General features: G+C 46.8%; 1 protein-coding gene and 1 non-coding gene across 2 annotated transcripts in view; both read left to right on the top strand.

Moving 5' to 3' along the window:
• Window positions 1–27,131, top strand: part of TRERF1 (transcriptional regulating factor 1) — a 194,240-nt gene extending 167,109 nt beyond the window's left edge. Inside the window, 8 exon segments of the mRNA XM_032463084.1 lie at window positions 244–383; window positions 512–615; window positions 2,110–2,185; window positions 9,798–9,886; window positions 11,792–11,905; window positions 18,359–18,562; window positions 21,005–21,216; window positions 23,399–27,131. Coding sequence (XP_032318975.1) covers window positions 244–383; window positions 512–615; window positions 2,110–2,185; window positions 9,798–9,886; window positions 11,792–11,905; window positions 18,359–18,562; window positions 21,005–21,216; window positions 23,399–23,723 — 1,264 coding nt within the window. The 3' untranslated portion in view covers window positions 23,724–27,131.
• Window positions 17,298–17,369, top strand: TRNAD-AUC. Its single transcript has one exon. It is a non-coding gene; the product is annotated as a tRNA-Asp (tRNA).
• Window positions 27,132–27,633: the final 502 nt, after the last annotated feature.

Genomic DNA, 27,633 nt, shown 5'->3' with positions numbered 1-27,633 from the left:
ATAGGAACCTCTGAAGCCCCAGGCAGGCTTCTCCCCACTCTCTGCAGCGTCTCTCCCCAGTCTTCAGGCCGTTCCTCATCCCAGCGCAAAGGCTATGCTCGGAATCTTAGGATCACACTGTGAGGAAACGCCCCTGCATTCTTCTTGCAGAAGGAATTGGTTTCCTTCTTTTTCAAGTTCCTGACAGTTGCCCTAGGCCTCAAATTGAAGACCACACTGTAGTTTTTCTTCTTGTCTTTAAAGACGCATCAATATTGGCTTGAGATTCCAAGCAGAGATCCCAGAACTCCAGGATGTCTCTGCCCTGGCCCAGGACACACACAAGGCCACCCTGGTATGGAAGCCCTGGCCGGAGCTGGAAAACCACGACCTCCAGCAAAGAGGTACTGACAATGTGGGAAGAACGGGATGGGAAAGGCCGAATTTTCTCATGGGCTCTCTGGCTCCAGGATTGCTGTGTTTTCCTATGATACTGAGCTCTCTCTCATGCATTTCTCATTGTTCCCAACAGTGGAGAATCTCCTGAATTTGTGCTGTTCAAGTGCATTGCCAGGTGGAGGGACCAATTCTGAATTTGCTTTGCACTCTCTCTTCGAGGCCAAAGGTGATGTGATGGTAAGAAACCGTGAGAACTAGGCTTCCCAGTTCCTATTCCTCATGTCGGAATTCTGAAAAGTATTTTCCCAAGTTTCTGTGTTGTCTCAGGTACCGTACCTACAACCAAGTCATAAGATGATAACCAGTCAGTATGCCTCCCGACTTCGTTATCTCAATGGGTAGGTCAAGATCGAAAAGCCTGCAGGGTAGAACCTCCAGTTGGACTTCTGATTACACATCTGTTCCTAAGAAATGATGATAGGAACGTCTGTCTTAGGAAACTAGAATTTCCTTTCAGCAGTCTTGTAGTTCACGTCAGAACAAGGGTCTCCAGTGATGGAGGTAGAAGGCCTTCCTGAAGCAAGACTGGGCCTAAAATAGCCCGTCATGCTCTGATGATCGGTCTTCCCTACGTTCACAGAACTGTTTTCTCCCCTTACCAAAGTGAAATGTTTGCTGTGCACCATCTGGTATCACTCTTCTGCTTCTGACGCAGTTCTTTGGCATCCCCAAACCAGGACTTCGGTGCCCTTTCCTCAGAATCAGAGCTGACCGTTTGCCTGCTCAGCCTGGACTCCTGGCCAGAGCGCTTCATCACTAACCTCAGTTTCCCCTTTAGTAAACACATGATTCTTCTACCAGAGCTGGCTTCTACTTTTTGATTTTTTTATGAAAATGTGAAAGTAAACAAATGCACCAGTACTCCTTTCTCATGAGATTACTGATAACCCTCAAGGATTCTACAGAATGTAGGAAAACTCTTCTTGACCCTTTAAGATCAGTGCTGCAGAGCAGTGCTCCTCAAACTTTGAACATGCACGCAGATCACCTGGGGAATCTTGTTAAAGTGCATGTTCTTATTCAGCAATTCTGGAGGTGGGGCCCAACGTGCTGCATTTCTAACCTGCTCCCAGGGGACGCCTGTGCTGCCGGTCCATGGACCGCACTTGGAGTAGCAAGATTCTATACCTCGTTCTGCCCCTCAACCATCCACTGCTCAACTCCACACGTACCATTTAAAAAAAAAAAGTCAGCGAGGCTGATGACAGATTTGAAAGGGTCGTCTAGCAAGGCTCTCTGGAAGGACAGTGTGTAGTACAGTTATTACTCACACAGCTGTTTATGTTCAGTTGTGATGAAACATGCAATTTTTCTGCAAAACAGTTCCAAATCACCCACTCACTTCCTTGGAACCCTTCCTCAGAGACTCAGCCTCCATGCAGAGGAGGCCCCACCATATCTCTGAAGCTGGGGCCCTCATCAAGGAAGGAGTTGGGTTTTGGCTGCCACTTGTGTTTCTGTGACATGACCAGCTGGCTGCAGACATGGGCAGGGGAGGTATTAGTATGATAGGTCCTTTTGGGTGCCGACCAGAATGGAGATCCCAATTAGGAAAGTCTCCTCTGGTTTTCCTTCCAGCCCCCCGACCCTGGGCCCTATCAGATAGATAGTCTTCCAAGGATACCCAGTGCCATTACTGATTCTCACTTTTTCTCTCCCATGGGTCTACAGGCTGCTCTGGAAATGCTGCTGCTGCGGAAGCCAGTCAGGTTAAAATGTCATCCTTTAGCAAATTACCACTATGCCGGTAGGTTGCCCAGAGCCCTGCACACCGTCACTTCTGGAGAGCGGGCTTTTTGTCTGTTTGGTCATGTAGCTTTGTAATCATAGATAGCTCCAGTTCTGACCTCATCTCCCCTGGGGCTCTCAAGGCATCTGGGGCGTAGCTGGTGGGGCAGCTGTGTCTGCTGGCTGGTCGCCTTCGGGTGTTTGTGTGGGCTCCCGCCCTCGTGGGTGTGCCCAGAGCTGGGCGGTAGTGGACACTGCCTGCATGTACAGCAGCAAGATGGGTGTCTCGGGGGAGCGAGCCCCAGAGGGCGGACCACTGGGGTGGCCACACTGAGTGGCCCCTCAGCTTGGGGATCAGGAGACGTGGGTTCAGATCTTACCTGCCTGATTTGAACTTGGCCTTCTGCAGCCGTGGTTTCCTCACCTGTCAAATGGTGCTCATTCTCCATCCTTTGCCGCATTTTGTGAAGATTAGAGAGAGTATATGGAGCCCAATGCCGGGCACATTCTAGTAGCTCTTATTGTTCATTTATTGAAGAGTTACTTAGTGAGCACTTAACTGCGTACAGGAAGCTGTGCTAAGCACTACGAGGAGGCAGTGAGTGTGGCAGATACAGACAAGTCCTGCCTCATGCAGTTTGGAATCTAAGGAGGAGAAGGCAATTATTAAACAACAGAACACAAAAATGGTGGGAGAAAGATGTGTACATGCACGTATGTGTACAAATACATGTGTACATGCACATATACATGCACACATACACGTGCACATGTGTGTCACATACACATGGATATATGTACACATGTACACATATGTATGAGTGTGTCTTAGGAGTGGGTAGGCTGACGATGGCATCAGTAAGAGGGAAGGAGGAAACACCTTGGAGAGCTGAGTGTGGAGAGAGTCATGAAGAGAGAAGGAAACAGGCTGGGGAGCCTGAGGTCACAAGTGGAGTGGAAGTCAACAATTTTTTCCCATTAACCGTTAGACCTGTCCATTTTGAGGGTCTCCATGGACTGCCTGGGTTCTCTACTTCAGGGAGGGCTGGATCCTCCAATGCCCCTTGGTTGTTCTTCATTTAAAGGTATCTTTGGTGCTGGGGGCAGACCTTGCAGAAGTTGGTGCTAAGTACTTTAGTGGCCTTGGGGATCTAGTTAGACCTTTTCCAGTCCTTGGTCCAGGCAGCCAGATGTGGCTATTCTGCAGATATCAGCGTCCTCTGGGGGCTCCCTGTCCCCACCACCGTCTGCCTCAAGGAATGTGCTGCTCTTGTGAGTCGGCCCTCCTGCCTGTCGTCCCCAGGTGGATAGACCTCAGAAACCTCTCATCTGAGCACAGCATGCCCAGAGGCCTCCCTGGGGATCGCTCTCAGGACACGGGCCGCTGCTGGAACTAGGCAGGCACGAAATGGACACACGGGATAGGAAATACATCGCTTCACCCGTGGCCTCAAGGAGCCAGTTTCTTAATATTGTCTCCATCATTTCCTGCTTGGTGTCTGCCCCGACTGTGGGTGGAAGATGTGGGAGTCCTCTCTAATCTGCCATGGAAATAGTTCAATCCTCTCTTAATTCCCAGTGTCATCTGCTGCCCATTAAACCCTGACAGGCTGTCCAGCCTCTTGAAGCCTGTGTCAAGCTTCTTTGCTTAGTGGGTGAGACTTCCCAACCATCTGCCGTGGCTGCCCTAGGCCCCTGGGGCAACTGGGGTGGCCGGCGCCTCTGGGCTGGTCAGCGCCAGCTGTGAGCTACCTTGTCCAGGACCCAGATCCCCTCCAGTTCTTCCCAGTGTGCCAAGCAAGTACTGCTGTTTTCTTGTGTGTGTCATGACAAAATGGGTTAGAAAGCTACGGACTGGAAACCAGCCCGGCCCCGAACAAACAAAACAAAACAAAACAAAAACACTAAAATCATATGAAAAACTTTGAAACTAGAAGGCCCTAAACTTTTCTAAAATTAATCCATCTTTTGGAGTTGGGGGTTCCTAGCGAATTCTTTGCCCATCCCTGTCCCCTTCCCCCACAGGCAGGATGGGAGGCACTCTTGTTGCTTCCTGAATCATTGTGACCCTGGGGAGGTGGAGCTGTGAGGTGTGAAGGCATCCTGCTGGCCAAGCAAAGGTGTTCACCTAGATCTGCCAGTGGTTTGTCTTCTCCAGGAAGCAATCATAGACTGAGCCACAGAGAATCTTCTAGAAGTATGAGCAAAAAGGTCACAAGTCTTTGAAGTCTGACCTGACTCCATCCCCATGGAAGTTCCCTTCCAGGCCGCAGGGGAGGCCAGAGTCTACTCCCATCACATGCCCCAGCTACCAGCCCTTCTCACCATCCCACCCCCTGATTTGGTTCCGGGTGTCAGTGAATTCCATCCTCACAGCCCCATCTTCCCTTGGCCTTTGTGCCAGGTCCTGTTGGGTGCTCCCCAGTAGGACTGCCTGTCAGCTCAAGTCCAGCCTCACCAGGACACTATCTTCTGGATCTCCTTTGCTTCCAGCTCTGTGGCTGTGGCCAGTGTCACTCCAGCCCGACTCTGGCTCTGGAATTGCACTCCAGGCTCCCAGATGTCGAGAGAGAGAGAACAGCCCTCCCCAGCCTGTCTGTGCCCTGGAGGGAAGGCAGAAAGACGGGTTCAGGTGGGAGGCCTGTGAAACCACTTCCCTAACTTTACTCCCGACCTGCCCTGCCCCATCCCATCCCATCCCAAGCAACTCAGTAAGAAGAGTTGAAAGTGCCCAGAACTGGGGCCCAGGAGAGACACCAGTGTGGGTGGGCAGCTCGCCCAGATCTGGGGCTGCTTGACAAGCCCAGAGGATCTGATCCCTGTTAAGATCCCAAGGAAGGTGTCATTGCCGTGGCTCTGGTGCTCTCTAATCCAAACCAGGGTGCCCTGCCCAGCCATCTCTCTGCACCCTCCACTCGGGTGAGGGCAGCTGTTGTTTGTACTGGGTGGGGAAGGCTTGAGCTGGGGAGTCAGGGTGAGGAGGACGCCAGTGTGGTTAGAGGGCTCCCAGCATTCTTGGTTTTTCTGTTGGACTGGTCATTCCTGCAGATGGGTGTGGAGGAGAGGAGGGGTGTCAGCACTGGCCCGGGGAGTCTTGGCAAGGGTTCAGCAGGGGTTACTCTGGGTCCCTACCACAGCCAAGCACTCACTGGGTCCCGAACCCTGACCTGACTCCGGAGACGGGCGAGACCTGGAGGAAATACCCATTCGGCTGGGAGAGGCCTGGACTCTGTCTTGGAATCTGCCCCGGTTTGGTGAGGAGACAGAATGACACTCTCAAGAGAGTACTTTCCAAGAAACACAGCTGTGATGTCATCTTGCAGGCATTCTTAGCCTATGTCTCTAGCTGGATAGTGATCCCCTGAAGGGCGGGAAGTAAGTTACTCCTTACTCTGCTGCTTGCCCGACACCGCACTTGTAGAGAAGAAGGTTAGTGGACAAGCTCAGGTTCTGGATTCAGAGCGAGGCCTCCCTTCCTTTTGCCTCCAGAAGGAACTCTGGTGTCACCTGGTTCACCTGCACCCCTGAAAACTTGCTCAACCTTCACCCACCGCGGGAAGCCTTTCACAGAAATGAAGATCTGGTATAAAAACAAGTCCTCCCTTTTCTACTATGAACATGTCTTTCTTTGAAACTGCTGTAACAGCAGCATCAGTAACAGTTTTTAAAAGCTTGAAAGGAAGACAGAAAGGCCACCTTTAAAAGATACGGTGCCCAAACATTCTCTCACCCCTCCATGTCTCTTGTTAATTGCCTGCACTCACTGTAGATCGCCCCAGATTTCACCACCATCCAGAGCCTGTTTCCCAGCAACCAAAGCTCAGAACATTTTTTCCTCTGGATACTGTTCAGCACCAGTTTCCTCCAGTTAATTAGGCTCTTTGTAATTAGCCGTAATCGTCTTGTTAGGGACCCCTGCTGATAATAGCCTACTAGCCAGGGATCCCCAGGGAGAACGAATGAGTGCCTGGGGACGTCAGCCGCTGCCACTGGGAACGTGCTGAGTGGACAGCAGGGATCTCAGAGAGGGAGGCCAGGCAAGGACTAGAGGCAGCCCCCTGCCTCGGTTTTGCATTTTATCCTGGGCTATGTCCAAGACGTAGAATCCAAGAAGGGCTGGCTTAGAAAACTTGTCCAAGAATGAGGAAAGCGCTCCTGCCAGACAGACTCCAGGAGGAGAGACCTGAGTCTTCCCTTGACCAGATTGCAGAAGGATTTTGGGGCAGGGTGTAGAAGACCGTGCAAGTTACGAGTGGCCCGGAGTAAGGCTGTGGGTGTGTACAACACGCAACAGGGAACACTGGCAGGGACCGGTGGTCTTCACCAGTGCGGCTGACACACACATCACGTACATCATCTAACAGCGTGCCTCCCATGGCCACAGGCTGATTTGGGATCTGCTCTCCAAGGGGCCATATCAAAAGTGTTCACTATGCACCTGCTTAGGACCAGACGCTGTCCGTCACAGGGTGACTCTCACAATCCCCACGTCATGAAAGAGGAGACTGAGACCCAGAGGAGTAAACTTGCAGGGGCCACAGAAGGAGGATGTGGCAGAACCAGGTTGTAACCTATGGCCTCTGATCAAAGTCGCCCCTGTTTATCACAGCATAGTAACATTATTATTTGAGGTGAGCACATTCGGGTGTGATTTCTATGTACCAGGCTTGGGCCTGGGAATCCAACACAGGAGCCCAGGAGTGGATTCTCAGCCCCGTGGGCGATGCCGTAATCAGGATGCAGTGAAGAGAGAGCCCGCTCCAGAGGAGTGTGAGAGCAGATTTGCCGGTCTGGCCCTGCCTCTGCCTCTCCCATCTTGGACACCCTTGTTTGATGGACACACGCACACAGCACGGTCCTTCGCACTAATGCGCCGACCAAAGACTACGTCCAAGAGCCATCTTTGACTCTTGAGTACACACTCCCTGCCCCAGCCCTCGCCGGGGGGCAGCACAAACAGGAAGGCCAGAGGGCGCCTCCCACTTCCAACCCAGGACTGGCAGGGTGGAACGAGCACTCTGGGATGGGGAAGACTGAAGACCCTGTCACACAGCCGCAGCCCCAGAAACCAGCAAGGAGAAGGCCTCCTTCCCCCATGAGGCTTGAGGGTTCCCATAATAGGTGGTCCAGGAAGTTGCTGCACCTTCTGTGAGATTCTAGCAGGCAAGCCATCTGAGGACATGAAGGGACAGACTTCTCATAAGTAGACGGACCTGGAAACGTAACTCTTTCATTTGGGCAGTAGTCACGTGACGAGCCTGGTGTGGGGTGGAAGAAGCTGCACTCAGCGTAGGGCTGGGTGCTAGCCTGCAAGGGCTGCCTGGCCCCGTGAGTGTCTCACAGGGTCTTTGAGCTGCACTCTAACTCAGGAAGCGTACCGTCTGGCTGAGGGCGGAAAGGCTTCTCATTGATCTAGTTGGGGGTATTCATCAGCCATGTGTCCCCTGATTGCCTATCTGAGATGCACAGACTGGACCCACAACAGAGCAGCACATCAGCCTCTTGACAAGCCTGTCCAGGAGCTCAGCTTGTGTGACATGTCCCCATCACGGTCCTCTTACACCATTACCTCCCTGAACTCTCTTTGCTGTTTTGATAGATACCTAAAAGGAACCATGGCTCCTCTTTGGTCCTTCAGTTAAATTGTTGGTTAATACTTTACGTCTTTCTCTTTCTGTCTCTGCCCCTGGGCAAGGGGAACATATGGGAACTGGGACCCCAAGCCCTTGAATGTTGGACAGAATTTGAGGAATGGTGATGGAACAGCTCCAGAGCCCCACATCCCACCGACCGCCTCTGCTCACATCCACTCTAGCAAAGCTTCTCCAGGCCCCCCCACCCCATTGCAACGGTTCGCACAGCCAGAGATATCCTGGTCTCCAGAACCTGTGGAAGATGCTTCCTTGTGCCAGAGATTAATCAGAAAGCTGCTTCCTTCTAGAAGTAAAGCGAGAAACTTGCAAACCAAAGAAATCCGGTGGTGGCCCTGGTTTTTTAGGGACTTGAACCAGCCCAGCTGTGGAGAGTGTATCCGCATCTGGAGCCAGAGCTCTTGGCTTAAGGACCCATCAGGGAGTCACACAGACAAGGTGTTTATTTCAGAAATCCGAGTTGACATTACTGAGTCACGTATTTTCTCAGGGATCCTGGGGTCCCTGCCTCCTGCCTCCCTGCCGGGGGTGGTTTCTACCTGATTGATATGGGCTGAACTTCTGACAGAAAAAGCAATTCAGGTTTCCTGTACTTCAGCCCCATCAGTCAACCATAGCAAAATGGAAATCTTGGGCTTGTTCTGGTTGGGAGGAAAAATACTATAGTTCCGAGGATTAGAGCTCTGAAAGGTGGAGGCTTGTGAAAGCCCCAGCCATGTACCATCCAAAGAATCGGAGATACGGAGAATTCAAAAAATCAGAACGAGGCAGAGTTTTCTCCAAAGCAGCCAGGGTGACTGAGCCTTCCCTGCAGCCTCCAGAAATAGGACTCCCCTTGGAGACAGGCCAGCACCATCCTCTATGGTTGTCTGCATATCCTGCTTTGACATGAATATCGAGTTTAGCCAGCGAGGCAAATGCACCCGCCCAGCCTCTTCCTCACTGGTCTGCGGATCTGTCAGGAACTGGTCCCACTCACCTCCCAGCCTCATTTGCTTTTCCTCCACTGGAACCCTACAGCTGAGCCATGCTTGATTATTTCTTCTCCCTTGAGCACCTTCATTCCCTCATCTGTAAAGTGGGTAGCAGTAATACCCATCTTACAGGGTTGTTGGTAGAACCAAATGACTAATAGCTTTCAAGTGCTTAGAACCTGCCATACCACACAGTAAGCACCTATAAGTATTAGCTTTTCCTTTCCTAGTGTTTTGCATGTCATAAACACCTACTAAATATCTGCTGAATGGATGAATGAATGAATGAATGAATGAATGAAATGTGTCCTCTCACTGCTTGCCTCTGACTTTGCACACACTGCTTTCTCTCCCCAGAATTCTCTTCCATCTCCTTCTTGCCTAACTTGCTTTGGTGTCTTTTTAAACTGTGCTCAGGTGTTTTCTCTACCTGTAAGCCTTAACCTGAGTGTGATTTTCCTCCTTTGTGCCCCACTGGCACCCGACCCCTCCCTTCACCCCTGCAGTCATTACCTTGAATGCAGTGGTTTTCCTCCCCATCAGGTTGTGAGCATCTTGCAGGTGGAGGCTGTTGAATCCACCACATTGTGTGGAACACCTGCCGTGAGAGCACTTGCCCTTGTTGTAATTATATAAAAACTGCAGCTAAAGTCTGTTGAGCAGTCACGATTTGCCAGTTACTAAGCTAGACACTTTTTATGCGTCCTCCTCTTTAACCCTGACAAAATTCCTAAGAGTTGGAGACAGTTAGAATTATTCCCATATGGAAGTAACAAAACTGAGTCTTAGGTTCAGCAACTTGCCAAGGTCAAGGCTGCAGCTGAGATTTGAACCCACGTGTCAGGGCTGCGAACCATGACATGACACTGACTTTTTGTTCAAACAGGAGTGTGATCTGGATTATATCACTTGCTGCTGAACAGTTGTATTTTGTAGCTTAAGTGAACCAACAATTAGAAGTGGGGAGAACAGAGCTATTTTTGATGAAGTTTGTGTTTTGTTGTAGGTTCAGACAAGTGGACCTCCCTAGAAAGAAAACTGTTTAACAAAGCACTAGCCACTTACAGCAAAGACTTTATTTTTGTACAGAAGATGGTAAGCATGCTCTTTCCCATTACTCACTTGAAACTGAATTTGGGAAGTTGTACACTTAAAGATAGAGGGAAATATTTGGTTACTGGTTTAACACTCTCACAAAAAGAATGTCTTCCATCCCTTGCTGGTAAAGGATGGTATTTGTTGTGGGTGGCACGGCCCCAGTGTCAGGGGTGTCGGGGGAGGAGGACAGAGGTTATTTAGATGTGGCAGTGGCAGGGGTGGGGTGTTTTTACCCTAATAAAAATGCGTAACTTATGCATTCTATCAGGATAAATAGACCTGGGACCTCTGGTTTGCAATTTATAAAATTTATTTCATGTGTATTTGACAGATCTATCATGTGTCTGACAGAATTTGGCGCGCGGGGGTAGATTGGAGCAGGGAGGGTATGTGCCCTCCCCACTCTGGCGGCAGGATGTCTGGTGCTGGCCTCTGCTCAGGACAGTAATAGTAAAAATAATATGTTCTGTCTGCAGCACTTCACAGCAGAATAGAACTGTTTTACAAAGATGAAACGGCACTTTATCCAGCACGTGATAAACTTCATAGGCCTTAATTGCCTGAGAGGTGGTTTAGGCTAAAAGTTACAGTGATTCAGAGTGTTTGAGCAAACCCATGAGTGAGGGAGCCACACTGAGATATCAAGGTCGTTAAGATGTTCAGGTGCACAGAGAACAGGGTTGCAGGGGACAGCTGCCCCTGGCTCTGAGCCGGTCGTCAGTATTGTCCCAGGTTCATGTCTCCTGTCCTTAATCCAGGAGGAGGAAATCGGAATAGGTTCACTTTTTCTCCAGCTTGCCTCCATCCCCAGATCTGCCTGCCCTTCCTGGCCTTGGAGGACACCGTGCTCTTTGCTGCTCCGTGTCCCAGCCGCTCCCATGCTCCCCATGCTCCCATCTGTCTTGAGTCACCTTCCCCGGGATTGGCCTGTCCAAGGCCTCATTCCTTAAAGGCCCTGCACCTTGTTGACTGATGATAGATTCAGGTGTTACGCTCGCCAGGCGACGCAGAATTTTAAACAAAAATTCTCTGGGACACTAACCTCACTCCCCAGGTGATTCTGGCGCAGAAACTCAAACTTTCAGGTGGCTGTGAAGGGGCAGCTTTGTGGAGACCAGACTTCTGGAGGTGCCCATCTTCTCCGGTCACCATGCAGGTGGCTGTGTTCCCACTCCCATGAGGACAGATAGCCTTTTTATCTGCTTCCAGAAAACTCACATTATCTATCCCCACTCTGAGCTTAGAGAACTATGAACTAAACAAGGGAATTTTTTTCCTCTTTAAAACACATTTACCTTTGCCCCTTTGAGGGGAGAACAGGCCAAAGCTTATTTTCTGCAAAAACCAAGCTCTTGTCTTCATAATGTTTGCCTTATACTCCTGTTTGATGACTGAGGAACATTTTTCATAAATAGATTTTGAAGGTAAACAGGTCAGAGAGATAAATGCATTCAAGTACTTGAAAAAGCAAGCTGCTTTATGGGTTGAAAAAGGGAATGAGCTCTCTGTGGGTGGATGTGGAAAAAAATCTCCAAACTATCTTGTGAAAAAAATCAAGGTGCAAAACAGTACATGGAGTGCTACCTTTTGTGAGGCAGACTGGGGCGAGGAATATATTTTCATGGTTGTTGGTATATGTGTAAAGGAATTCTGGAATGCTACCCAAGATGTGAACAAAAGGGGCTAGTTCTGTTGCGAGGGTGGGGAGTGAATGGATGGATGGATGGATGGATGGATGGATGAATGGAGAACAGGTGTGGGAAGGAGATTTTTTCAGGATGTATATGTTTTTCTTAAACTGTGTAAACCTACTACCTATTATAAAATTAACATTTCATGAAAGCTTGCTGCTCTGCATGCTGCCCAGTGCTAGAGCTGATCTTGAGATGGCTTTCCCGGCAGGTGAAGTCCAAGACGGTGGCTCAGTGCGTGGAATACTACTACACATGGAAAAAAATCATGCGGTTGGGGCGGAAACACCGGACACGCCTGGCAGAAATCATCGACGACTGCGTGGTGAGTGAAAACGCAGGTGCTGCTCATGCGGGCCCCACCCTCACCCCACACCCCAGTTACAAGTGGCTTGTGTTTGGCTGGGCTTTGCTACCAGGCAGCCACGGTGAGTGGATTCCGGCCTTGACTTCCTGGGATAACCAGGCAGAGGGGAGGCAGCTTCGTGTTTGACCCGTAGCCCAGTGATCAGTTAAGGAGGTGAGGACTGGTTTGCATTCCAAGGAGGGTAGGAGCCAGGGGAGTTAAACCATGGTGGTCCCAGTCTTGACGCGGCTGGTTTATATGCAGGCGCCCTGACACCCTGGGATATCCCTTCCTGATCCTTCCATGTTACAGATGCTTCTGACCAGAGAACGTAACATGCCGTAGAGAGACCATGGGGCCCTCGGGTTTTACACAGCTTCCACGAGGCATGTGCAAGGTGCAGCTTTGACCTCTAGAGGGAGCCAGGAGCTCCCCATTAACTGAGGAACTGGCTCGTGGCGTGTACATTATTCTGGTCCTCACATCACCATTTCTCCCTGACGCTGATTTCCTTCCTTAGGAAACAGTCCAAAGTTGTCTGCATATTAAGGTGAAGAACCTACTAAAGACATCAGGAGGCCGAATCCTCTCTAAACCCCTTGTGTGTGGCTTTGGAAATTGCTACCTCTTTTGTCCTTGTGGTTAACCCTCTTCTCTGCAGCCAAAGCCAAGGGAAATCACCTTCTCACATGTTGTAGAAAACATCTACTCTGTGTGTGTGTGTGTGTGCGCGTGCGCGTGTGTGTAAAAATTGCAAGATTTACAACAGATTACTAAATTCCAGTCTGCAACCATCAGGGAAAGTGTTTGGAATTCATGAGTATCGTGAATATTTATAATTATACTTTCATTCCCAGTTTTGCCTCAACTGAGTTTTTAGCACAAAAGTGGGTTAATTTCTTTCACAGCCACTACATAGCACATCATGTGTTTCAGGCATTATAAGAGGCACTTTATGCATATGGACTCATTTTAGGAAATGGAAACACAGAGCCTAGGTAACTTAGCCATTGTCAAAGGGCTGGTGAGTGTGTTGTCTGAGCCTGATTCCTTTGTGTAATACTTAAGAGCAATCAAATACAAATTCTTTCAGAGAAGTATCAGAACACTTGGGACTCATTAATGCTTCAAAGCTCAGGTTCCTAACTCAGTTGATCCTAGCCATACACACATATATAAATTTATATTTGGACCCAGATATCAAAAAAATACACATCTGTGGAATAGAATGGTGGTGTCATTTTTCTCAACAGAGATGACAGTATCCTATATTCAGGATTTCCTGTGACCAGGACTTTTATTTGACTGGCTTAATTAGTGATGTCGTATCTAAATAGCCTTTTTATCATCTGTGGTCTAATGTTTAAAAAAGCAGTGTGGCCTCTTCTGGTTCAATCAACTGAAAGCAATTCAGTTCCCACTATGTCTGTAGTGCTCTGGGTAATGAGGGACACTAACCGGCCTCTGCCCAACCTTCCCCTGCCCCAGGAGCATATATTATACTTGGGAAGATACGGCATACACAAAGTTTACCACGACCCACAGGAGTGTTTAAAAGCAGTACAAGGTGAGGAACAGAAAGTCTTAGATATGGCCTTAGGGACTGTCTCTCATCCAGCTCCACCATTCCACAGGCAGAGAGGGGAAGGGGCTTGCCCAGGGTCACTCAGAGCATTGCCTTCTGAGTGAGTAGGGTAGACAGTAAACAAGGAAGCACAAAGAATCCTGGCCTGGGAAGGGGGTGGTGTAGTTCAGTGGTCAAGTGCATGCTTAGCATGCATGAGGTCCTGGGTTCAATCCCCAGTACCTGTGTTAAAAAATAAATAAAAATAGATAAACCTAGTTACCTGCTGTGCCCCCCCTCCCCCACCCCAAAGAAAAAAGAAAGAATCTTGGCCTGGGAGACCTAGTACCTGGCCTCTAAGCTTCCTGACCTATAAAATGGGGCCAATAGTTTAGATGATTTGAAAAGTCCCTTTCAATTCTTGACAATTCTGGGTTCTGTCGGAGGCACATTTTGGAAGAGAGCAGAATCAGAGGATATGGAGTCCTAAGGCAAATTGACAGCTCTTCAGTTTCGGTGTTACCAAGTGCCCAGGACAGTGCCTGGCCTAATATCAGCACTCAGTAAATGTGTGTTGAATAAATGAGTGAACATTTTTCCCAGGTGGGAGTCACCCTGGGTCGTGGCACCAATCAGTCCCTCTGTGAACTCACTGGAGGAGACTGGGTGAAGCAGGGCACTCTGAGCAGAGGAGGGCTGCTAAGGAAGGTGGGACTTTCAGAGGCAGAGGCGCCATCTTGGGCTGGCAGTCCTTTGCAAGTGGGTGGAAAGGCCCAAGCCAGCGTGTAGCCTCAGACTGAGGAGGAAAGGTTAAGACGGCGCCCCAGGCACCACACCTTCTTGGGCTTATTTGCCAAGAGCCAGTGTTAGGCTGGGTCAGGTGCATCCACACCTTGTGACCTATGAACTTAGGGAGAACAAAAAACTATGCACAGAAATGACTCAGGCCCCCTGGAAAACAAGAAAATCTTGATCTAAGGCCAGCGTGGTAGTTCACAGCTCCCTTTCGGACACTGTGAAGGCACGATCAACCTTCTGGTGATAGTTTGCCAAGAAAGATGAGAAACTGGGACGGTGCAAGGACCGGGGAGGGTGCAGAAGGCACAGTCCTAGGAGGGAGTCCTGCTCTTTGTCCTCCGGGCCTGCTTTGGACACCTAGGTAGCTCTCCTGACCATGTGTGCTCAGTATTTTAATTTTTTTTTATCAAAGCATAATTGATTTACACTATCAGTTTCAGGTGTAGAGCATAGTGATTCAGTTATACAGATAGATAATAGATAGATAGATAGATAGATTCTTTTTCATATTCTTTTTCATTATAGGTTATTACAAGATATTAAATATAGTCCCCTGTGCTATACAGTAGGTCCTTATTGTTTATCTGTTTCATATATAGTAGTGTATACCTGTTAATACCAAACTCCTAATTTATCCCTCCCTCCCCTTCCCTCTTTGGTAACCATAAGCTTGTTTTCTACTTCTCGCAGTATTTTATTAAAGGGACAGGTGATGTATTCCCCCAACATGGTTAAGTAGCTCAGGGACTTTTCGGGGAAGAGGGGAAAAGAAGGAGGGTGAGGAATGACGGCCCTTTAGGAGCTAGAAGCTCAGCAGAGCACAGTTGCTCACCCAGTGGGTGATTTGACTTCTGGTCTGAGACCATCACAGGCCCTTCCACCCCTGCAGGCAGAAGGGGCCAAGGAGGCGGGAGGAAAGTGCACTGACCACACCTTCCTGTCCCCTGCCCAGCCTCGTGCTCCCAATCAGGGCGTCTGTGGGTCTGGCTGTGACCAAAATTCAGCACAATTCAAGAAACCAACTGAGGCAGTTAACTGACTTTGGAAGACAGCAGTCAGGTCTCCAAACCACCAGCTGCCCTGTGGTCCCAGCACCTAAGTTACCTACAGCATGATCCATTGACGAGAGGCGTGGGAAACATCCTCCTTCCCTTTGATCTGTACCGGCAGCTGGTTCCATCGGTTTGGAGAGGTTTCAGAGCTCTGTTTGAGCGGAAAGCCTAAGCCATGTCCAGATGGACAGATGTGCACGTGTGGCCAGGGAGTGAAGGCTGAGGTTTTAGAATCAGACAGTACAGGTTTTAAATCTCAGTTCAACTTCTTTACCAGCTCAGTGATCTTGGGAAAAATTAGTTCTCTGGCCAATTTCTCATTTGTTTTAAAAAATAAGAATTTGTACAGGGCTTTTTGAGAACTGGAAAAGGGGACTGGATTCATAGCAGGCCCTCAGTATGTTATCATTGCATTGTCGTTCATTCATGACTGTAACACTCACGTTTGTGTCCTTGAATAAATTTGAGGTGTTGAGCATTTGTATTTTAACTTGTAAACTTCTCATAATACAAATGCCATTTGCAGGCCTGAGAAATAAAAATCATCTCCTCCTCAAGAAACTCTTGTATGGACTCTCCAGGTTTTGAGCGCCTTGTGAGATAAAGAACCACCTTCCTGCCCTGTATTTGCCCACCTTCTACCAATTTTGGAATATTACCAAATGTTTCATTTCCCAGGATGTCATAAAATGGCCAGCTTGTTGACACAGAGTCCTACACGCTAGGGTTTTTGTTCTCCTGCCTTTGCCTCTCTTAGTCACACTGGTGAGCCAGTTGGCTTGAGGATAAATCATTTGGTGAACATGTGGAGATTGCCAGTTTGCGGTAAAACCTGTCTAAATTCCTGAGGCATATATAATCACAGAACAGTATAATTTAATGTGCAATTTAATGGCTATATGGAACTTTTCTTCTAAGAGCTTTTAAGCCAGATAATGGCATGGTGAGAAAATTATAATGATAACCACCACAGTGAAACAAGTGTGGTTGTCATTTAAAGTTCCCATGTAATTTACTTTAAATGGCAAGCTGTAGGCCATGGTCTGCTTAATAACCTGATACTTGAGACCACGAAGTTCCAGTTCTGTAAAGGAATGGAGTGAACCCTTGGAGTGTGACGTAACATGGTTTTCCCTGAAGTTCTTTGAGACTGGAAGATGATGGATTCATATGGGGAAAAGGCCAGTTAAGTGAAATCAACCTGTATGTTCTATACTAGTAAGAGACCTATAAGCTTATACCATAAATCGCTTTGTAAAATGTATTAAGCCTAGATCTGTAGTCATTGACACTTTTCAGCAATGGTAATTATTACTGATTAATCCTAATTGACCCACTAGAAACTGGGACTACTTCTTAAGTAGACCCTATTAATACATCATTCCACATATGCATCTATACCATATTGGATAGGGAGAATACTCAAACAGTGGGGGCAACACTAAATGTCCATGTTTCCTGGAATTATCTTTCTCTTTCACTCCAAATCCAAACTGAAAAGGAAAAACTTGTGCTTTCTGGATTCCAGGATAGTGCTGCTCTCAGAAATCTTTGTTCTTGGAAATCCTCGCTTCTAGGTTCTAAGAATCATAGGCTCACTTAGAGTTATATCACTGTCTGGAGTAAACCAAACTGGAGCCCACATGCTTTAAGCAGTGGGTATGTGGAGAGTCTGGCAGAGACAAATGACCCATCAGGCATGGAGACAGCCGGAATCCCTTTTATTTCCTAGTTTGTAGAATAGGACGGCTGTTTACAGCCTATTCAGTGACACAGCAAACGCGAAAGCACTTTGTACACCATAAAGGGCTGTAAAACAGAAGCTGAAATGAGATTGATGTAACATAGAATTCCCTTTCCCTGGTCCTCAGTCCTTTGTAGGCCCAGAGGAGCAAGCATCCTTCACTGCACTGCGGAGAGGCGAGATTACAGAGTAAGGTAGTTCAATAAAAAGGGGGAGGGTATAGCTCAGTGGTAGAATGTGTGCTTATCATGCACGAGGTCCTGGGTTGAATCCCCAGTGCCTCCATTAATAAATAAATAAACCAATTTCCCTCCCCCCCCAAAAAATCGATAAATAAATAAATAAAATGAAAGGGTCTCCTAGGTCCCTGCCCTCCATCCAGACCCGCCTGGGGTACCTCCTCCAGGCTTCTCCATTAACTGTCTTATTAACCTTGAGGAAGGTCAGGACTTTCTGCTTAATTCTCCGCCTTCCTCGTTGTTACTCTGAAATAGAGGGAGGGGACACAGTAGCAGAGAGGATAATTATTCACAGAAAATATTTTTCTTGTTCTTTTTCATAGAATGCCTCTGGAGGGCATTTCTACAACAACCCATGGTCAGAGACCAAAAGGGAAAAAAAAGGCATGTGGAAAATAAAACAGGATATCTCCTTCCATTTACTCTCCCTTTCCAAGTCAGTGTGGTTCACTCTTTGATTCTGTTTCCTGACGATAACAGACCAGGAGCACATCAGAACGCTGTGTGTCACGTGCCTTCCACAGGTCAAATCGATGGCTTGGCCATCTAGTGTGGAAGTGTCATAAGGCCCTATAAAAACAGACCACGACAGATCTTCATTCTCTGTCCAGAAGGGGTTCCACAGTATCATGACTGCTTGAGAAGCCTCCTCCCTGCTCTGGGCAGACAGAGCCACTACAGGTGGGGCAGCCTGCCTGGGTTTGAGTCAGTGTCAAGGTCTGCTGGTCTCGAACGAGAGGGAGAAACTCTCCAGACAGAAATCTCTCCTCCCTGTCTTAGCATATTTTTATGTAAGTGATGAGAGGACCCAGGGTGGGTCGAGGGAACTCCCTGGACCTCAGAATTCCAAGTGTCCGGTGACCAGCCTTGTAGAGACTGTATCCCTCCCCAGAGGCCTCAGTCAGCCACGCGTGACGCAGAAAAGTTGATCCAGCGTCCAGCCCCTCTCTCCTCTCCTGGCTTGTGGGTTCTGTTCATCACTACAAATGCCATTTGGGGACTTTCCCTCTTTTGCTTTTATTGCCTTAACCCCAGACGAGTGAAGAAGAAGAAGAGGTAGAGGAGGAGGAGGAGGACCCGGAAGAAGACAGGAAGTCCACAAGAGAAGAGGAGACTGAATTGCTGAAGTCCCCGGAGCCTCCACCAGGCCCGGTCCTGGCTGCTGCAGAGGGGCCACCTCTGCAGGCCCTGGGCCAGCCCTCAGGCTCCTTCATCTGTGAGATGCCTAACTGCGGGGCTGTAAGTGTCTCTGCATCCTCCAGGGGTCCTGGGGCTAGTGAAAACCGCAGGTCCAGCTGTGCCTGGCTTTAAGAGATGATGCATTTACAAAGGGCGCACTTCTGGCCGTGAAGGTTTGGCAGAGGAAGTCCACATTAACATGGCTTTCTTTCTTCCATCCATTCACTTATTCATTTGGCCTGTAGGTATTTCTGGAGTGTGTGATCTGTGTCATGTGCTCTGAGGACACAAGTCCATCCCGCCCTCAGGAAGCATGTGATTGAGGCTCTGCAGTGAGCCTCGGCCTCCAGAACTTAACTTTATGTTTCTTGGTGCCCCCCACTCCTCTGGGCTGTGTGTCATCCCAGTCCTGCCCTGGAAACGTATTAAATTCAGTGAGAGAGCCCGCTGAGAAACAATCTCTTTTTATGGCATAATTACAAAGATTTAGCTAAAGTTTTATCTTTGTGCTCTTTGGGGGAAACAAAAAGATTTACTAAGCAAATTAATCATGTAAACAGGCTAAAAGGGTGTCTGTAATTACTTAACGTAGTATTTTCAAGTACGGTAGAAGCATTATTTAGCTAAAATAAAACCAAGTCACCGTTTGATCGTTCTTAGCACCGAAGGACGTATTGGCCTAATCTAGGGCTCCTTGTGTATTTTAAAGGATATACATTTTTTAATTGTTAGCTTTGGTCCGCCACTGGTCCCCCACTCATCTGAATTGTGGGGCTTTTCCCAAAACAGTTTTCTTAAAGCTGGGCACACCTGTGCAAGCAAGTTCTAGAAGTGTTACGTGAAAAATTAGAATGTTACTCCTTTCACAAGAAGCCCTGTATTCCAGAAGTTAGTGCTTATCTTTGCTTGTATGTCATGTCATATAGGATAATACTGTGTGTTGAATGCTGCTTGTGGTGTCTTGTCACTTAGATTAAGAAAGCAACCGTCTTTAAAATATTTAGATCCTAAAGCAGAAATTCACTTGATTTACATTTAAGAAAAAAATGAAAAAAAAATTTTAAATGATACATGCATTTTGCATTAGCTTTGAGGAGAACATAAGAAATTGCTAGCTTGTTTCTGTCTTTGATGTTTAATGACCTGGACGCTTCATTCCCTCATTGCCATATGGTATAGAGCACTTCCGTTCAGGGATGATTAAGATGTGACTTTAAATGACAGTATTCTTGGCAAATTTGTTTAGAAATTGGATACTTCTTCATTTCATAGTTTGGGTGTTCTAGTAAATTCTTTACAGAGTGGGAAAGCATCTTTTACTTTACCCAATCAGAAATACTCAGCAAGACGGGTATTTTTTCATGACTTTAAAAAACAAGGGGAAAAGCATATTGATTTTATTCCTTGCCTAACCATAGAGGTTTTGCCTGCTAAATCAGAGAAAAAAAAATTTTTTTGTCCTGCAAAACTCTAAACAGAACTCATGAACTTAACACAGAGCAACCATCTGTGGCTGGACAGCCCCGTGGATACTGCCCTGAGCTGATGCATTTAACAATCTGGAAGTTAGGGCTCTTGGAATTCAGGGGTGTGGATTGCATCCCTTTACAGCAGTGGGTCTCAACTGGGAATGATTTTTTTCCCCACGAACAGTTGGCAACGTCCAGAAACATGTTTGTCACATCTGGGAGGTGCTGCTGGCATCTGGTGCATAGGGGCCAGAGATGCCACTAAGCATCCTGTGATGCCCAGGACAGCCCCACAACAAAGCGGCATCCATCCCAAAATGTCAGAATCCTGAGGCTGGGAAAACGGGCTTGATGGCAAGCTTCAAAAGACTGGGTCATTCCCCTTTTTATCAAACTGCAGTAAAATTTGGGGGTAAGAATGTTGCTTCAACACTGTGGTACTGACGGGGGCTTAGGCATAAAATATAGACTGTATCAGAGCAGCCAGTGAGTGTCTTTCAAGCTGTGTCTCTTGGGGTCTAGGGCTTCCTGTGGGGAAGAAAGAGCTGAGTTCAGTTCTGGGTGCTGGATCTTTCAGCCAGACCTCCTCTGCTTTTAGCTTGGAGCTTTTGAGCGAGACTTGATACTTTTTTTTTTTAAGTGAAGAAATAAAGGAAAGGAAAAGAAAAAAGAGGCGGGAGGTAGTTTCTGGCTGAAAAAGAGTTTTAAAGCTAGCCCAAACCCCCTCATTTTACAGATGAAAAAAAATCAGGTGTACAGAGGGGAAATGGCCCAATGGTGAGATGGAGGTGCTGGGTGGAGCCCCCAGCCTCAGGTTATAAAAACAATGGGCTTTTTTAATTAGCACAGCATTTATGGTTGTGGTAGCGGGTGTCTGTTTTCTGTGCCATTTGCCAGAGTTTGCTTATGTGAAACCACTGTACCTTGTCATTAGACAATGTTGGAAGTATCACGTGTTCTACCAATGAGTAACTAATAACCCTAATTTCCTTTTCAGGACTGTAGATGTCATGTCACTCCCTTTCTTCCCCAGGTGTTCAGCTCCCGACAGGCACTGAACGGCCATGCCCGCATCCATGGTGGCACCAACCAGGTGACCAAAGCTCGAGGTGCTGTCCCTTCTGGGAAGCAGAAGCCTGGCAGTGCCCAGAGCGGGTACTGCTCGGTGAAAAGCTCACCCTCTCACAGCACCACCAGTGGCGAGACAGACCCCACCACCATCTTCCCCTGCAAGGAGTGCGGCAAGTAGGTAGAAATGGACCAGGGGCTGAATCGAAGTGTGTGATGAATGATGGCTCTGTAGGGGCTGAGCCAAGAAGGTCTAAGGTTCTCCAGATAGAAAAAGAACCTAGACTCTCCAGATTTTTCCTCATACCATTCTTGGGTCTACGTGGTGCCTCATGGTGGGTAGACCTTGTCTCTGACTAAGAATGTGGTCATTCTGATGTCTTAAAGTTTAATAAGGATGAACATCATCAGAGAGCAAATCTCTAGTAACAAAACTTTACTCTTTTCTAGAAATGGTGGATGGGACTCTGATTCCCACTTCTTCCCTTCACACCCAAACCTGCATTCATGTTGCTCTCTGTGCATCCCTGCTGAGTGACTTGAGAATGACTCTAAAACACTTAATCAGGAATTTCTGGAGCAGAGATGGCTTTTGTACCAGTACTGCTCATTCCTACACTGAGGGCAGACATCGCTAATCAATTGCCAGGACTTGATACCATCTTCATGTCACCAAGGAATAAGCGAGTCCCCAGACTGATCATCAGGCTTATTTACTTGAAATAATGAAACCTCCTCAGGCTGACTCCCACCTACTTGCCCTAGGAGGGACGATTGAGGGCACAGGGTCTCACCAGCTCCTTCTGAGAGGAACTGGCACCTTCCACTCAGTCCCCTCACATAGGCTACAACTGCTTATTCCATCAGGTGGAGACAAAGGACATTTTAACAACCAAAAATAAGTATTTCAAGCTCTCTGGTTGTCTTTCAGTGACATCCATTAAATGTTTTTCTTGTCTTATTTTTATGTTGTCTGGGACCTTTTTCTACCATAACACCAGTTAAGATTTTATGGAAAATGGAAGTATTTTCTATGGTATTCCTGATTAGGAATAACATTAGGCAAGTGTTTACAGAATGCTTCTTTTAGCTGCTGGAATTATATTCATTACAATAAACAGTTTTAAATATGTCCAATGGCAACTCATCAACTCTGTTCTAAGACGTGGGTCTTAGAAATCAGGTTTTTTTTCCCTTTATGAGCTCAAGAATGAATATTTATGCCACCCTCCCTCTCCAAAATCAGGCAGTCTCACATCTGGACAGAGTTTCTCTGAAGAAGGTCCAGATTGAAATATTTTAGGCTTTGCAGGTCATTCTGTCTCTGTCACAACTACTCAGCTCTGTAGCAGCCATAGACGATACGGGAACATACAGACATGACTCTGTTCCAGGAACATTTTATTTACAACAACAGGCTGGATTTGGCCCACTGACTGTCGTTGGCAGACCCCTTGTCCCAGGGCTTCTCATCCTCGGCACTTACATTCTAGGTCTGATGATTCCTTGTCTGGGGAAGAGGGCCTGCCCTCTGTACTGCAGGAGGCTTAGCAACGTGCCTGGCATCTACCCACCTGATGCCAGAAGTGCCACCACCACCACCCTGGTGTGGCCGTCAAAAATGTCTCCCGTCGTTGCCAGATATTCCCTGGGAGGCAGGATCACCCCGGCTGAGAACCACTATTTCATTCAAAAGCAAACAGTAGGAAATTATGTATCATGGCCAACAGGAAGGGATCTGGGGTGAAGAGTGAAGAGTGCAGCTCAGAAGTCAGGTACATGAAGACAAAACAGGAGGGTGGATTTGACCAAACCATTACTAGTGATCTTGAGCACTTGTGCTGAAGTGGAGGGATTGACAGTCCAATCGGAGAGGGTGGAGGAAAGAGGAGCTTTACTGAGTGTGTACAGGCAGATCTAGAATTTGGACTGAAAGAACAGGGACAGGCGGCCAGAAGCAGATGATGGGTTGTTTTATGATAGGAACCAACAGAGCTTGGTAGCACATTTCAGGGATTCTCAGTTTGGTCGAGAGAGCTTGGTTAGTGATGGAGAGAGAAAGGGGGAAGATACGGAGGAGAAAAGGCATGTGCCCGGACCACAGATGGACAGGAGTGCTTTGAGAAAAGCCCAATACATCATGTGTCCCTGTCGCCACCTCCTTTCCTTGTAATGCTTGGAGAAAGGAGAGAAGAGGGGCGCAGGTCAGTGGGGAGGTGGTCCTAGGGGCTAAGGAGCTGGGGGCAGAGCTACCCAAAACTGGACAACAGACTACACACCCGCTATTCCCAATAGGACGCCCGCATCTCCAAGAACTCACATCTTCTAAGTATACATGCTTCTTTTTCTTCATTTTTAGAGTCTTCTTCAAGATCAAAAGCCGAAATGCGCACATGAAAACACACAGGCAGCAGGAGGAACAGCAGAGACAGAAGGCTCAGAAGGCGGCTTTTGCGGCTGAAATGGCAGCCACGATCGAGAGAACTACGGGGCCGGTGGGGCCGCCGGGGCTGCTGCCCCTGGACCAGCTGAGTCTGATCAAACCCATCAAGGACGTGGACATCCTCGATGATGAGGTCGTGCAGCAGCTAGGAGGCGTCATGGAAGAGGCCGAGGTTGTGGACACCGGTCTCCTCTTGGATGATCAAGATTCAGTTTTGCTTCAGGGTGACACGGAACTCTAAAGCCCTGCGTGTCGCTGGGAAGCAGTGAGAACCCACGCCTCCGTCTTCATTCATCAGGAAACCTGGACTGCCTGCTCGTTTTGTAACCATTTTAAACTACCTGTTTTAAACAGTCATTTTTTTCAGGTTTAGAAAAAAAATTCTTTTCCTTTTATTTAAAAAAAATTGTTTCTGTGGGTGGTTGGGGGGAATAAATAATTGACACAATTCTATTTTAAGAGGTGTTTCATCCGGGCTACATTCCCATGAACTCATTCCTGTCCAGGAAGGAACCTGACATTCATGTTCTTTTGCTTTCACATGTGAACCATCCTGGTTGCCTTTTATCCCAAAGCTTGCAGTGAGAGAGAGAGTGTATGTGTGTGTATGTGTGTGCGTGTGTGTGTAAAAAGCAGGCTACCTTCTTCGTGCTGGTGTCTTGAGCCATCCTTCCCCAACAAGAGTCATTTTTGTTCTGACCTCATTCCGCAGTTTGCAGTGAACTTGGCGTCTTTGCCAGGAGACCACGCTAGGAAGCAGCTTCCCAGTGAGCAAAGCCAGCCCTCATATTCCATGGCTTTCTTCTAGCACACATGTCATTTGAAGAGTTGACCCAATGTGAAAATAATTTTCCTTCCTGCATTGCCTGTCACTTGGCCTGTTTCTAAAAACTGAGTACTGTAGCATTTCATGCTTTGACTCCCTGGCAGTGATTTACTAAGAAACTGGTTCATAGACCAGATTCGTCCTCCTCCACCTGCCCTGGGGACTGGTTGACTCTTAATTCGTGGGTTGACAGAGGCGTGTTTCAACCTGAGCTAGCTGGAAATCCATCTGGAGGAAAATAACCCCAACTATTAAGTTGCCAGGGCTCTTTTCAGGGAGGATGGTCGAGGGGCACCAATTGGAAGTACCTGGAACGCCAGGATGTCCCCTTTAGCCCAAAAACTAGATCAGAAGTTCCGATTCTTTTTTGCCACACTGTTAATAGTCAGTGGAGTTCCGAAATTACTTTGTGCCACTTGGACGTACTGTGAAACCTCATTCGCTGGGATTTTGCCATCATTCACTTAAGCCAGACCGAAGTTTACCTTGATACTAACTCTTGAGGAAAAGGGTTTTCTAACAAATCTGATGGCAAGTACAAGGGAAATCAGCATTAAAGGCCAACAGAAATGGTTTCAGATACCACTGTAGCTACCATGTTTGCATTCAACAATGAATGTATTCATTACAGTCATTTACCAAAGCACTTTTAGAATTCTCCAAGCTGTAGAACTCTGCCTCCTCCTGTCCCTGCCAGCAGGGTTGCTGTTTGTACTTGAAGGTAATAAATCTATAATCCTTCCAAAATGGCATTTAGCTCAGGCTTTTGAGCTGAATCAGACTGCTCCATAGCCACTGTTAGGGCAATGGGTGCGCACCTTCAGGCCGGGATGCAGCCCCAACACAGAGCTGACGCTTCTGGCTGATGACTTCCAGAGCAGGGGGCTTTCGGGCTTTCCCCCACCCCAGGGAGGCTGATGCCCCAGCTCGTGTAGGCATGGCAATCCTGCCTGCACTTTGCTGGCACATGAATAGCTTGATGTTAGAGAGGATGTTAGCAGAAGCAAGAGGATAGGACCCAAGCATCCTTTCAGGTGTCTCTGCAAAAGCGTTTAGTGCACACTCACGCCCCACGGTGGCCCTACACAGGCAGCGTCCTCTGAATCTCAGGAAAGCCATGGACAAGAAGATAAATACAAAGGTTGTTTTCATTTCCATCATTCTGTTTTCAGAAAAGAAGTCTTGAAGATTTCCTTTATCTTGGTTTTTTTTTTAAGGAAAAAAAAAAAGAGTTTTTCATTTGCTGCCGTTTCAGACAAGTTATTCTAGCCTGTGTTTTGAGTTCTGAACTGCCTTGGCAGGGCATCTGCTTTATGGCAGAACTATTCCAGAACCATTCCAACTGTAATATCGGCTGATCCCATCTGTCCCAGTGACTATTTCCCTCCGCTGGTGGGTGTCTGAGTGATTCTGGAATGGTTCTGCTATAGGGTCTATGAAAGCTTATCCATCAAAGGAGCAAACACCCAGAAAAATGTTTATAAAGCAAACGTATTCGTTCCATCTGAAGACTTGTCCAGCCATTCCAGTTTAAAACATTAAAAATAAACTGAGTTGCCAAGGCAAAAATATAAATGCACAATTTAATTTTGATTCTCCATGCAGTATCGCGTAAGCATTTTTGACTTGAAATAACCAAAGAACTCCTCCTCGACGAGACAGTTCACTTTTCTGAATTAGTATTTCTTCACAATAACAACTTAAAGAATTGACTTCATAGTAAAATATTGCACTTGTTTTTTTTCTGAAATGATTCTGCCTGCATGTATGTGTTGTGTTGTAACCCCCCTCCGTTCCTCCCACCCCGAAGAACTTTCCTGCCCAATGGTTTCTGTCTTCAACACGGTTATTGTTTACTATGAGATAGTTTTTCATTAGTGAGTTTAGACCTCTTTGAGAAAGTTGTATATAAAAAGTTAACATATATTTTATGGAAAAACCCATCTTATTTTCAAATATATTTAACTGCTGTTCTATTTTATTAGAGGAAGGTTGTAAATATTTTCTAGGAGTTCTATTGTAAAGAAAAGTATTTTTGAAAAAAATTAATGTAATAAAAACGAAAACATTTTTAAATAGTGGTTGTGATTGCTTCCTGTCCTGGCTTCGTTGTGTTCTATTCACAGGAAATAACTTGCATGCCTTCCCATTTTAGGATGTAATTTATTCCAGTTTGCACTATTTTAAGTTGACGTCATAATATCTACTGTGTTTCACTGTGTTTTCCCCGGAATGCAGGTCCATTGGTCCATATCAAAAGCACTATGTATAGCATATTCATAATTTTTTATTTTGTAACGTGTGTATTTTTAATAAGGATTTTATGTAACATTTTGGCAAAAAGAGGACAGTATTTTCTAGTGAATTTTATAACACATTTTGCTAAAAATGTTTCTTCCTAGGTCAGTTTTTGTTAAGGTAAACCAAAAGTCTTATTTTACCAGGGGTTTAAAAAAAGTTTGAAGCTTGAAAGCAAAGTTATATTTAAACATCATATGTAACAAATAAATAAAGATGTTTTATAGACTTGTCCTAAAAAGGTGCATTCCTTAAAAACAAAAACAACTGGGGCATTCTAGGTTGGTTTTCCCCCTGAGTGATAAGCTTTTTTATTTTAATGACAGTACTTTTTTTTTCAAGAAAGAAAGAATTTTACTTAAAAAGGTTCCAGTCATTAGCCTTCTCAGAAAGTTATTACACTTCTTATAGATAGACATTCATCAGAGATGTAACCAAATAGACACTGTCATATTTATTTGTGAAAACCTGACTCAGTATTGCATCAGCTGCTCTGAAAATAAAATGTTATCTTTGTAAGTTTCATTTGACTTAAACATTCCTTCTTTCTAGCCACTGAAATGATGTCTCATTGCTCATTTACCATTAGTTGGTTTCTGTAGGCCGGGTTTAGACATGTGCTGATCAGATTTAATGCTCATCAAAGGGTCCCCACCCAACCCCACCCCAGAGGCCTGGATGAACATTCCTGCTTCTCAAGCAGCGGAGCCACTTGAAGGGTTGATGGTTTCTAAACCGTGGGACTCACATTGCAATTTAGGGGAGCTCAGTATTACACACAGGCATCTGACAGTGAACTCCCCAACAAAATCCAGTCCATCCGGCTTTATATTGCTAATCTGGATTTCCGAAGTCCAAAAAGTGTGTTTACTGTTTTAATGGTCAACCACAGACTTTAGGAGAAATCTGAGATTCTGGATTTCAGATAGAATTTGGCCAAGTGGGCAAACCCATTCAGGACCTTGATCTAGCTTCTTTGGGGTTTTTTTACTCTTAATTTTTGCAGTCAATGTTAGTCCTGTACCAA

The sequence above is a fragment of the Camelus ferus genome, chromosome 20 (assembly GCF_009834535.1).
Source record: "Camelus ferus isolate YT-003-E chromosome 20, BCGSAC_Cfer_1.0, whole genome shotgun sequence".
In the NCBI taxonomy this organism is placed as follows: Eukaryota; Metazoa; Chordata; class Mammalia; order Artiodactyla; family Camelidae; genus Camelus; species Camelus ferus.
The sequence above is the reverse complement of the archived record's forward strand: the minus strand, read 5'-3'. Positions and strand labels throughout refer to the sequence as shown.